This window comes from Galeopterus variegatus, unplaced genomic scaffold (assembly GCF_000696425.1).
Source record: "Galeopterus variegatus unplaced genomic scaffold, G_variegatus-3.0.2 Scaffold0, whole genome shotgun sequence".
Classification (NCBI taxonomy): domain Eukaryota; kingdom Metazoa; phylum Chordata; class Mammalia; order Dermoptera; family Cynocephalidae; genus Galeopterus; species Galeopterus variegatus.
The window spans coordinates 2,685,925-2,699,341 of NW_007726111.1; the positions used below are offsets into that span (position 1 = coordinate 2,685,925).

At 33.1% G+C, this 13,417-nt stretch overlaps 1 protein-coding gene across 1 annotated transcript in view; it reads left to right on the plus strand.

The window, feature by feature from the left end:
- CACNA2D1 (calcium channel, voltage-dependent, alpha 2/delta subunit 1) overlaps positions 1 to 13,417 on the plus strand; it is a 480,749-nt gene that overhangs the window by 332,119 nt on the left and 135,213 nt on the right. The window contains exon 7 of the mRNA XM_008568138.1: positions 4,396 to 4,527. Within this exon, the coding sequence (XP_008566360.1) occupies positions 4,396 to 4,527 (132 nt within the window). The remainder of the gene's footprint in view (positions 1 to 4,395; positions 4,528 to 13,417) is intronic.

A 13,417-nucleotide genomic window follows, 5' to 3' on the forward strand; every position in this document is an offset into this window, starting at 1 on the left:
AATTTTCTAACAGAGATAAAAATCTTCATTTCTTAAGTTGACAAAATAAGAATTAATTTTATTCTTAAAATAGACATAAGATACTTAGCTAAGTTTGTTGCTAACTGGGAATGAGTTCAAGACTAGATTGACATTGACCAGTTAGTTTTCTACAGTGAAAAAATATCGTACTTGTAATCTCATGTGCTCGTAATCTCAGTTCAAGCAAGAAATTGGAAGTTTGCGTGAATGTAAAACATTGCTATTTGTTGAGAGTGGGTACGAAAAAGAGGGCAGTAGTGAATATAATATACAACATATAATATAATATATACAATATGCATGTAAGAATATCAAATACAATATAATTTTAGATAATGTTAAACAATTTTAAAAAATAGTCAGAACTGTTATCAATATTATTAAGTATATCTGTCCAAATAAACGGAGTTTTATTTGTGATCAAGAAATATTTCAGCTCTTTTAAGAAGAGCTGAAATATTTATTTATTCTGGAATTCTTATATCAAAACATTACTTGGTTGCTAATTTGTATTGATGTTTCTGCAATTTAATAAAATTCTTTTGAATTTTGATTTTTTGCTCTGGATGTTCAAATAAAGACATGTATAAAAAATTATCTGAAAAAAAATTTCCATTGCAAAAATATGTGACTTAAGAATAATAATTGCATTTTTAAATATAATATATAATAGCAAATGAAAACTAAAATCTGTTGATCTTTAGTGAGTCAGAATTCCACATTATTTTTTAGTGTAGAGTCTTTCTGTGGGTGAACAATACAGTTTTATAATCCAGAGTAATGTTTGCTGAAAATAAGTAATTTTCCAAAGAATTTGGTCTTGTTTTATTTATTTCCAACACAAAAGAGTCATGTTTTGTACTTTTTATTTTAAGAACTGTGGTGTCAGGAAAATGAGATACTAAAAATACTTGTTGAGGCTAGAGAAAGGCAACAGCAGCCACATAAACTCTTTGTAATATAAAACAAAAGACAATAATAACAACTTAATAACAACTTTTTACTTTTCTAATGCACTTGGCTTTTTACGCAGTTGTAACTGGAATAGTTAGTTTAAAAAAACTCTTCCTAAATAAGCTCTACTTAGAAATTTAGAGAGACAGACAGACAGAAGGAAAGAGAGGTTGTATGTGTGTAAATATAATGAAAGTGGCAAGGGCATAATTCAAATCCAGGAAATGACATAAACATGAAGTACTGTACATTAATTATTCCATCTACTGCAGATTACCCCTTTATTTCAGCATTACTTACCCTAAGTATACTAATAGCACAGAGATAAGAGAAATGCTGGGGCACCTTAGTAATTTCAGATGAGCTATTTAATTTTACAACGTTAAGAAAAGTCTGTTCATTTCAGGATACCAAAATAATGTATGTTTATTATTCAAATGTAATTCATAATGTGGATAAAAAAATATAGCCAAATAACGAAGGATCTAAAATAATATTCATACTTGTTTGCTTTGATGCCTTACATATTTTTCTTTATATTTTTTTAGCTGCTTTTGTATAATTTGAAAAAAAATTTCCTAGTGCAGCAATTTATCCTTCTTTCTGTTATTGGTGTTTTAAATAATTTGAATGGTATAATTGAAAGAATGATTCTTGCTCTAAAATTCTCCAACTAAGAACTGTAGACTCATACTCTCTCCATAGTATAAATCTCTTGAAGCAGAATTGCTGGATGAAAGGCTATGTGTGTTTTGATTGATAGATAGTTAAACTGTCCTCTAAAGAGGATTACTTAATTTTGTATTCCTACAGCAGATCCTTTGAATTTTGATTTTGAGCTCTGTATGTTTAAAGATTGTGACTAATAAAATAATGATTGCATTCACAAGTCCTTATAAATATACACTGACAAATGGAAGTATCTGTGTCCTTACACCATGCTACATACTACCACCAAGCTTATAAGCTTTGCTCATGAAATAGGTATACAATACCATTTCTTTCATTCTAAGTAAAATTTAAAATCAATTCAAATGCCTAGTCTGCAAATTTTGTACGTACTTTGCTCATTTATAAGTGAAAACATTTTGAGAAAAACATTTTGAAATCTTAGTAAGGGCTTTCTGAACAAGAGAATTTTCAAATGTATAAACTGGAAATTTTAAAATATATTGCCATGATGATAGAAATATTTCAGAGCTTGACCCCGGTACATAAAAGAATAATTCAAAATCAGTTTATTGGTGTCTGATACTTAGTTGTTAAGCTATCAGATATAACTAAGAAAAAATTAACAGGCTTAAAAACAAATAAAACTTTAGGGGCCGGCCCGGTGGCGCACTGCTACAGTGCGCCGCTTGGGAAGTGCGGTGGCACTCCCGCCGAAGGTTCGGATCCCACATACAGACCGGCCGCTCACTGGCTGAGCGAGGTGCGGGAGCAACACTGAGGGTTGCGATCCCGTGGCCGGTCCTGGTCCAGTACGGGTGCGACACTGAGGGTTGCAATCCGTTGCCGGTCACGAAAAAAGACAAAAAGGAAAAAAAAAAAAAAACAAATAAAACTTTATTAAAAATAATTAGATGTCAGTTGTTGCTTAATTTGAATTAAAGAGTCAAGGAAATTAAAGAGATAGAATAGATTGGGGATTAATGAAGTCTGTGTGGATCATAGGTAAACATCATTATTTGTTCAGTAGAATTTTACCGTAAAAGTCATGAATATTTAAAAAAAAAGTACAATGTCCCACTTTTTTTGTGATGTTTTGTATATTAATATAAATATTCATGAATAGTGAGTATCAGTTCAGGTTATTTGTGTGAATATAAATTTTCATATAACTGGCCACTTAGAGCTCATTGGATCATGCTTTCGAATATGAATTCTCTAGTATCTCAGATGCAAAATGGATCTGACCCAGCTCATGAATATTCACACACACGCAACTGATCTTTCTGAAAGTAATCACATCCATAAAGATGAAAATCTTGTTAGTTTTCAATAACAGAACTGCATTATGATGCTGGTCCCAGACCAGTTTCACTTGTTTTTGTTGTTTTCCTTTTTTGTAAATGATACGAACTTTAAAATATAAACCCACATGCTGTGCATCTTTCTTGAAAGAAGCTCTTTTTTCTTTTACCTCTAAAAAAAGCGTGTGCATGACTTAACCGTAATTGCATTTGTTTGCTTTATTTTCTGTGGTCATAGAAAAGAATAGAAGAATGTTAAGCAGTACTCCCATCTGCAGTCCTTATCCTAAGCACCTTTTCACTATTTAGATTTGGTCAGAGATTCTCAACTGCATGGTGGTTCAATCTGCTAATCTGCAGGAGGCATGATATATATTTTACATATAAAGACAAAGAAAAAAAAGACATGAGTTTATCTATATCTTTTTGTGTAAAAGGAAGATTATATTCTGAGCCAGTTAAAATTTTAATATGTGAAACTTAGGATGCTATAATCATGGAGGCCCATAATTATAAATTTTATACTATTTTAACCCATGTTATAGTCTACATTATAATTACTTCTCTTTCATTGTAATGAATGATGTATGTTTGTATCCAAGATCAGTAGTTATAAATAGGTGCCAAAATTTAAATAAAAAAAAAAAAGGTGTCAGAATCAATCGCCTGGCACTTATTAACACCATGCTCTAATTATTAATTGAAATAACCAGGAAAAAAAAAAGGAAAAACTATTATTCATAAAGGTAGTGCTAAAGTATCAGCTAGTTCCTATTTCTAACACTGATATTGTTAACCCTCTGAATTCACTTTTCCTTTATCAAAAGGTATATACTTTTTGTTGTTGTATAAACACAGTTAATAAATTATGCTTCATAACAAATACCTTTTTTTTTAAACATTGGTAACATACCAATTTATGTTAGTATGCCATGGAGAATTATTCATAGTTGAGGGTGTGATCTTTAAGCTGTGTCCTAAGGTACCCTGTAGGTATCCTCAGAACTGCCTCTGAGAATAAGGAAGGATACCAGCCAATCTTCCTTCTGTTTTACATGTCACAGTGGTTCTCAACGAGGAACGATTTTGCCCCACAGTGGTATCTAACAAAGTCTGGAAACATTTTTGCTGGCCACAACTGAGGGGATGATACTGGTATCTAGAGGGTAGAGGCCAGAAATGCTGCTAAACATTTTGTAAAGCACAGGACAACCCTGCAACAAAGAATTGCCCAGCTCAAAATGTTGATAGGGCCACCATCAGGTAAAATTTTGTTTGAAGAAATAATTTCTTGTCTAAAACTGTTTGATAATCTCTGGATTAGAATACTTTTATAGATAGATCAATGAAAATTTGTAATATTATTTTGCAAATAAGTGAAAACAGGTCCAATATTTAATTATACATTTGAATTAATTGATTTTTTCCTTTCCTTTTTTTTTTTAAGCAACAATTGTGTTAAACGAACTAAACTGGACAAGTGCCTTAGACGAAGTTTTCAAAAAAAATCGGGAGGAAGACCCTTCATTGTTGTGGCAGGTGTTTGGCAGTGCCACCGGCCTTGCCCGATATTATCCAGGTAAGTGCTTAGCAGTTGAATAATTATCAGAGAAAATTGTAAGTGCCAGCTTCAGTGTTCCTTGAGAACACTCTATTACCTACCTTCTCCATTGTAAGAAGATGATGCTTATATCACACTACTTTTATAAGGAAAGAATATTCCTCTTTACATGGCTCTATATTGACCAAAATCACTTTAAACTGAAATACCTAAGAAGTAACTGGAGCAGTTGGTGCCTTGAATCAGGCCAGGCTGCAGTGAGACCATGATCAGGAATAACGCGTTAGCTATGTACCTTAGGGTATGTACCTGGAACAGGAGGTTACCGTGAATTCTAAAACAATTCTGAGATAAAGATCCACCTGCTCAGCACGGATCAAGCTGTGAGTCACATTAGAAATTGAATAGAATTTTTAGAAACTAAATGAAATATTTTTCTCCAGATTTCAAGTGTGTGCTTGAAATTTATAACAAAGGTGTTAATGCTTTTTTAAAATCGCTGAACGTGGATTTGGTAAAAGGAGTATGACAGGAAATAAAATGAAATCATAAGGAAAACAGAGCTCTCTATGTGTCAGGTTGGATTAATTCTGAGGGCATTTCAGTGATCATGTATATTTAGTGAAGATGAATATATTTTATAAATTAAAATGAAAAAGCCCCTTTGTAATGTTCTTTATTCTTATAAATGAAAGTAAAGAGAAAAAAATAGTAACTTCGATAACAAAAATGAAAAAATAATCACAAGTACATGCTGAGAACATACTGAAAACACTTTAAGTGAAATGTCTGTTGGTATTTTAACTTCTCCGCCTTTTACACCAAGCTGACAAACACAAAATGCATTTTCTTTCTAAAAGGCATGACCTGAGTTATGGGATATACACTAGGTAATTTGGATTTAAATGGCCACAGTATGACTTTAAACAGAAGAATTTTTCTTGAGACTTGGGTTTTCTAAACATATTTAACATATAGAATTATTCCCAATAAAAAGCCACAGCAGTGAAAAGGGGTAAAATAGAAATTAGATAAAATCTAGCTTTGGATTGCAATAGCAATAAATAAAAGTATCTGAGCATCATCAGACTGAACGGTATTCAAATTTGGTAAAGACCATATAACTTCTGCATGGTTTCAAATGCCAGGTGGTAAGATCGGTAAGAATTATTTTTTGCAGAAATTCAAGGCACTAGGAAAGACCAAGTTTATATTAAATATTGAAAAAAATCATGAGTTATAATAAAATATTAATGTTAATATCTGATGTGGGAAAATAGTATCACATAGGTTATCATAGTGGAACTTTCCCCTTATGGAAATACTGTTCATTATAATACTACCCTTTGAAAAATACTGTAACATGACTTACTTTATTAGCACATTAAATATTATGTATCAGGAGATTGAAAAGTTTTCAATAATATAAAGGAAAAAAGCAACACTACTCATGCCCATAATAAACCTGGTATAATAAACCTTAAAATTATACCAGGTCTTAAAAACATAAGTACAATTTTGAAATATAGGAGACACCTTAATATCCTGCCCAATAATACACAAATATAAGAATACATTGATCAATACCTATAGCGTAATGTAGCTTTAAATCTTATAAATATATTACCTTAGTATAAAATCTTATGTATGAGCAGTTGAGAGAAAGGATAAGTTGGAGAAAATTAGGATAATACTGAGAACTCAAGAGCCCTGTACCAGAGAGAAACTGATGATGCATAGAAAGAAGGGTTCCAACAGAGAAGCTGGAAGAGAAGAGGAAGGGAAGAGTGCATAGCAAAAGGGAGAGAGAACTTGGGGGTCAAGAAGTGGAGGAAATGATAAGTTATGTTATGAACTTTTCAAAGATGGCTCATTTTACAAATAGCAGTTACCTTTTAAGCTTACTAATAAATCATCTATAATTCTTTCATTTTAAATGCTGATCGAAGGATGATGGGTTCAAATTTTTTTAATCTTAACCATATATTTTTTATGTGTGTTCACATTCATTCACTTCATCTTGACAAAGATCTTTTGATGTTTAATTTAGTTGAATTCATGTGGTCCTCCCAGACCATTAGCTGTGGAAGCAACCCTGTGGCCACCCACGATACCTCGTATTTAAGTTTAGCAGAAGGATTGACTCACTGAATGACTGTCAGGATGAATTCATTTACCTGTTAGAGGAGGTTGTTTAAAATAGCTTGCTTAACTGCTGCGTATTACACACTGCTGTGTCTTACACACTGCTGTGTCTTGATGCCACTTCAGTGTTAATGAATCTGTTGCTCAGTTGCTCTTTATGACAGTAATAATATAATGGAACCAAGTCTCTTTAGCAAAGGCATTAAGACAATGTTATAATTTGAAAAGTGGACCACTGTGTTTGTGTTTATCCTAAGATATGTTTTCAACACATTTAACACTTTTATCAAGTTTAAGACTCTTTAAAATGAAGTGATTCCTTTAAAAAAAAAATTCTGTAGACCACACTTCACTCTCTGATTTTACTATTTTGATACAAACCAAAATAATGTCTAGTGGCTCATCCCTATTTACTGTCTGTTAAGTCCAAGGTCAAAAATAGTCTCTAAATATTTTTAATTATCTTAACAATGAGTGGAAATAGAATATATGTTACTTTTGCTTAATTGGCTTTTCACATATGACACTTGTCCCTCAGGCTAGGATCTGCCTACTAGCCGTGAGAACCTGGGTAGGTCTCCTGAAACTTTCTGTGTCCTAGTCTCAAATCTGAAAAACAGGAACAATAATAACTCTTCAGTGTTTCCCTGGGGGTTATTGTCATCAACGAGATAATACGATGAAAAGTACTTTGAGGATATTAAACAGGCATTTCTGCAATTGTGTATATCAACTAGAATAATTTTACCTAAATCCAGCATTCTCTTATTCTGAGACATTAAAGAACATAATTGAGGTTACAATTAGTTGACAAGGAAGCTGAAATAGAAATGTGGATAGAGATCTAAACATGACCAAGCCGTAATATCGGTCAGTAACACCACATAGTTAGAGTTGTAGGTTTTAGCCAATGGCCTTAGGTCATTTTTCACATAAAGGATGCCCAGTTAAATTTAAATTTCAGATAAGCAATGAAGAACTTTTTACTATAAGTGTGCCTCATGTAATACTTGGGCCATACTTTTACTAAAATAGTATTTTTTTTAATCAAAATTCAAACTTAACTGGTTGTCCTGTATGTTTTTTCATTGTTGTTGTTGTTTGTTTTGGGGGGAGTTTGCAAAATCTGTCAACTCTGTCTCTCAGGCTCTCAGTTTCTTATATATGTAATATGGGAAAGTCAACTTCCACATTACTTCACAGAGTTATGAGGATAGAAAAGCAAAATCTATTTTATACATTCATCCAAATGAAAATTGTATAATTTATTTTTAATTCTGTAAGCTACCTATTTTTATTTATATTTTTTTAGAGTAAATTCTTGCTGTGGAGTTATTGTAAATAAAATGTTTTGCAGAAACTAGAATCCTCTAATTCACAATAGCATCTAAAAAATATTCTTGTGCATTGTTAAGATTTTACTTAGATCAGGAGGACCACATACTGTGAGGAGGTTAAGCAATTATATTCTTGAACCGATGGCCAGGGTGTAAATCTTACCTCCACCACTTGATGTGATGGTGACTTTTAGAAAACCCTCGGTGACCTCAGCTGTAAAACAAGGAGGATAATGGTTAACTTGTAGAATTGTGAAGAGAATAAAAAGCCATAAGTATATTTCTTACCATATTTCCCAGATGTTGGGGAAGGTCAGAGATGGCTAGCCACCCTCGTGATTTTCATTTATCAGATTATTTAAAATACAGGGAAACACTGGCTTCCGATAAAGAGGTCTTTAGAGCTAACTTAATGTAAAGGCACCTCTCCAGAGCTGATTCTGAAAACTAGTTTGGTAAATAGTGGGGATTTGAACTCTAATATCTGTTCTCGGGCTGAACATCAGTCTGCTTTCTTATTTGATTGCTGTGTGTGGAAGTAAGCTATGAAAATTATTGCTGTCTGTCCTTTCTCTTCTTCTTTTTTTCCTTCTTCTCCTTATACACTCCCTCCCTTCCATCTTTCTCCTCTCTAACTTGGAAGGTAGGTAGGCGGTGTGTTATAATAAAAGGAACATTAAACCGTAAGGAGTTCTTGATTAATATAAAAAATACCATCAGCATCATTTTGTGCTTTGGCTAAGTCATGTTCTATCTCTATGCCTATTTCTTCACCAGTAGCTTGGGATGATTGAACAAAATGATTTCCAAGGCAGGCACTAACTTTATTCACATATGCATCTAAACCTGTAGTGTTTGCTAAGTCCACACTATTGTTTTGCAGGATAAGTAGAATGACTTGCCTTAGTCATACAGCTAGCTCTTGGCGGAGATAAAGCTGGGACCCATGTCTAATGACATTCATTGAATATGTGCTTATTGGAAGATCAGTTTAATTTATGAATGCTTTTCTTTAGAAGCTCTTAGCTGATTTATATAAATTAACTTTAAAGCTATTAAAACTGCTTTCAATAGCTATCAACTTTGTGAATTCTTAATGCATCATAAAAACTGTAGGTACAAACTACTCATTTCATATATTAGTGTCTCCTGAAATTGTACCAATTACTACAGTAATTGGGATTGTAATTAGGAATCAGTGGCTCATTGAAATGCCAATGTAGGCAGCACTTATTCTTTTCAGTTAATTAGTTGCATTTACAAAAAGAAAAAAAAAACAAAACTCTACTTCATCTCCATATGACATTTACTTAATGTCATTTGTTCTTTCTGTACCCTACCTTATTTGTTCATTTTAAAATCATGCGATTACAATAAAGGGACCTAATATATGCTGAGTTAGTGTTAAACAGACCTCTGGGTGACATTTCCTTGTTGCTGTATCTGCTAGGATTTTACTGGAATAAAATGCAAAAGAACCTGTGTTATAAAGTATATGGAGTGACTTTTTTCCCATATGGCTAGTTAATTGCTGTTAAATTGTGTAACACTTACTTGAAAATTAGCTTAAGAATATTTTAAACATGAAATAGCAGGTGACAAGGTAGTCCAAAGAATCCTTTGTAGTTTAGTCATGAAGGAAGCATTCGATAGAGTTCTAGCCAATTTGAAGAAAATGGGATTGCAGTGGAGCGTCCACATCTAGTATTTATAGAAGTACTGCTTTCAGTGATCAATTATCTTTAAAAATGCCTGAGTTTTTTGTGTTTGATATTTGTGAATGAATACATGGTTTAACTATAAATATATCTAATACATTTGTTGATCACGATATAAACAAATTTTAAATTGAAGTGATTATTGAAGTCCAGTGTATCAGGTAGGACTAGTATTAGCTACCAATTGTGATTTTAATGCCAGGGAAGTCTGTTTTTCATCCAAGTCAGTCAGAGTCACATAGCCTGAGGCTGGTAGGAAGGATACACAAATAAGGGGTCCACATTCCTATCTCATTTCTCTGTCGTCCTCTGAATGTGGCCTCTGCCTCAGGGCTGACCATTGTTACTTGTGCTCTTTCTTACAGGACAAAGAATGGTGTCCCCCCTCTTTTTAAAGGAACTTCCTGGAAGTCACATAAAGCATTTCCTCTTATGTGATACTGGCCAGAATCTAGTGATCCTGTGGTCACAGTTACCTTTAAGATGGCCACGTACCCAGCTAAAAAGCAGGGGCTATACTCAGTAAGAAGGAGAGAAGAGATATTGGGGAAAAAAAGAGTATCTCTGCCATGGTTACTATGTGCCAATCTGTGTTTTAAAATAACAAGTTGTGTCTGCCTTCCAGAAAATTTAAATCTAATTAGGGAGTCAAAACTTATACATCTAAATTAAATACGTCTTAAATTTAGATTGCAACACAAATCATTAAATGACGAAATGCCAAATAACAGACAGATTGTAATGATAGACTTGCTTCCAAAGGTTTGAAAAAGAAGAGGTAATTATGGACTAGTCATGGCAAAGCTTTATGAACTATGGATTGAAAATCAAGTCAATGAAAAAGAAAAGCCAAACCCCCTCTGGAGGGAAGAGAGGTACAAAGTAAGAACTACAGGGAAATGAACACATGCTGTTGGAGACTAGTGAGCCTCGTTAATCTAATAGTTGGTTACAGAGAAAGAGTAGTGTCAAATGAAAAGGTTTATTAAAGTCTGATTTTATAGCCTTGTAAGAATGGGTGGGATTTAATGTGTAGGTAAAATATCACAAATATTTTGGGCAATGGCATATGATGGTTAAAGTGGTGTTAACTCTGACTGGAAGGAGAAAGACAGAGAAGCTTGACCAGAAGGTATACTATTACAATGGTCAGATGTGGAATTGTAAAGATCTGAACAAGGGACCAAATAGGAATTTAGAAAGAATCCTTGGATAGAAACAAGAAACAATGAGGATATCAGAGACTTTACCAAAAAATAAAGAAAGAAATAATGAATTTAATGACTGACATAGAGTTTAAGTTGAGTATAATTTTTAGTTTGAGTAGTTATGAGAATGTTGGAGCTATATACTGACATTAAATATCAAGAGTATTTTTATTTGGAGAGTAAGATGATGAGTTTACTTTAGGCAGTAAAGTTTGAGGAGTTGACATGAGAGTGCAAATAGCTCTAGTTACACCCAAGCATTGGGTTTATATTCTGATTTTATGATTTGCTTTGCTATATACTATGTATCAGTTGTGTTGTGGGGGGGATATAGCTTACACATATATGAAATAATGACATGCTATTTTGAAGTTCTCACATCACTCTGATTCATAGAGGTGATTCTGGAGCCTCATTTTTGTTGCCTTTTGTATAACTTCATCTCTTACCTGAATCTGTCTTATTTTTCACAGGTAAGGGTTGCAGTAGTTGCTCACTTTACAATCAACTATGGACCAGTCATGCATAAATGATTAAATGATTTCTTTTACTATTCACAGGTTACAGTAGTTAAATAGGATACTAATATGAAAGTAAGAGCTGCTTGTAATTTGACTGGCGAAAACACTGTATATAAAATATGAATAAGTATTGGTAAAAAACTTTAGGTGTCTTTAACTTCTAAAATATATCTCTCATTCTGTTCTCTTTTCCTTTATGTATTGCTAAATTTTCATACCTTATGCCATTCATTTTTAGATGCGTAAAACATCTTTGCCATACAAGTTATTTTGTGTTCAGTATATTTAATTAAAAAATAAAAGGATGTCTGTCAAATTCAGACATTTTAATCACTTTCTCAGGTACACTAAACATAAACTTTTAAAGAAATATGTCATTATCACCATCACCTAAGGAGGATTTATTGACTTATGAAAACAGGAAACTTGTTCCTGTAAATCATAATTTGTTTTTTGTTTTTATAAATATATAATTATTGTCATCTAATTGGATTTATTTGCTTACAAAAATAGGGTACCTGTTTCGTGGTCAGAGTTCACTTTTCTCTCTGCAGTGCATATCTAACACTATTTTCCTTAAAATTCTTCCCATCATTTACCTCGGAGAACTTACTGTGCTCACGCTTATTTCTGAGCCTCCTAATGACTACATATGGGCCATCAAAATGATTAAATCTTTGTGTACCATCTACTTTATTGAATATTCCACTTAACTACACTATTTGTCCTTGTTATCTGCTACTCCTGCTGGCAGACAAATATCCCTCTATATTAAGTGAAAATGTTTTACGTGGGCTATCTGGCATCTGCAGAATTACCAGAAAACCACTCTGTAATAAGGGCTTTTATTTTTAAAATTATGGTGATTTATCCTTGGTGATAAAACTGTGTATCTGTATATGAGTTTCTGCCACTTGTTCATCTATACAAAGTTAGAGAAAACTTATGAAAATTTGACAGTGGAAATATCAAAATCACTCTCTGGCCAATACAATGACATCATCTGAACATCCTGAATATCGAGTCTAATTGTTCAGAAATAAAATTCAAATTCAAAAATTATTTGATTAAGTCAATATAGTCTGGGCAAAGAAGGGAAGACTACACTCCTGTTTCTGAAGGAACTGAGATTGTACTGAGGATTCTAAAGCCAGTAAGAGATTTTTGCTCTGGAGGAACTCACAGGTGGGTGAGACAGAAAACTTATAAACACATTAAAATGCAGTGCAAAAAGAGATCTAATACAGTTATTAAAAGTGATCTCAAGTACAACGTAGATTATCAGCTCTCTGATAAAATTATGCAGGCTGGCATTGTCTACTTAATGACACCTGATTCCCTTACTGTGCCGTTCAGACCGCCCAAAGATTCTAACTCAACCCACATCTCCAGTTTTAGCTCTCACTACACAGTTCAGCCTTCATCGTGTATCCCTATGTTCCCCTTTTTCTCCTCCTATTTGTTTAGTTTTTATTTTATTTTATAGTCTACAAACCTCCCATTTATTTATTTTATTATTTTTTAAAATTTTTGTTTATCTCTATGTGCTTTCTTCCTAGAGCCCATCTCTGGTCATATGCATCTTATCCATCACTTAAAATAGAATGCAACCACCACCTTTTACATGAAGGCTTTCCCAAAAGCAATCTTTCTTCATTTCGTTTTCTCAGAGAACTTTGTTTTTATCTGTACCATAAGACCAACCAACTTTTATGTTCTTCCAGAATTTATTTTGCATAGGCCTATTCAAAAAAACCCTTGCAATGGAGGCAAGTGCAGGTAGAGATAGTTCGTTACATATTTGCGTGTCCCATAGCATCTAAAACAGTGCCTTGCCTATAGTAAATAACAGATATTTATTAAATTAAGCTGGATAAACAAGTCAAGATTACAGGTACTAGTAGTGAAAAAAAAGAGTAGAATTTCACGGAATTCAATTTCTGAATAAAATGAATCAAGGAGAAAAAAGCAGATGGAAA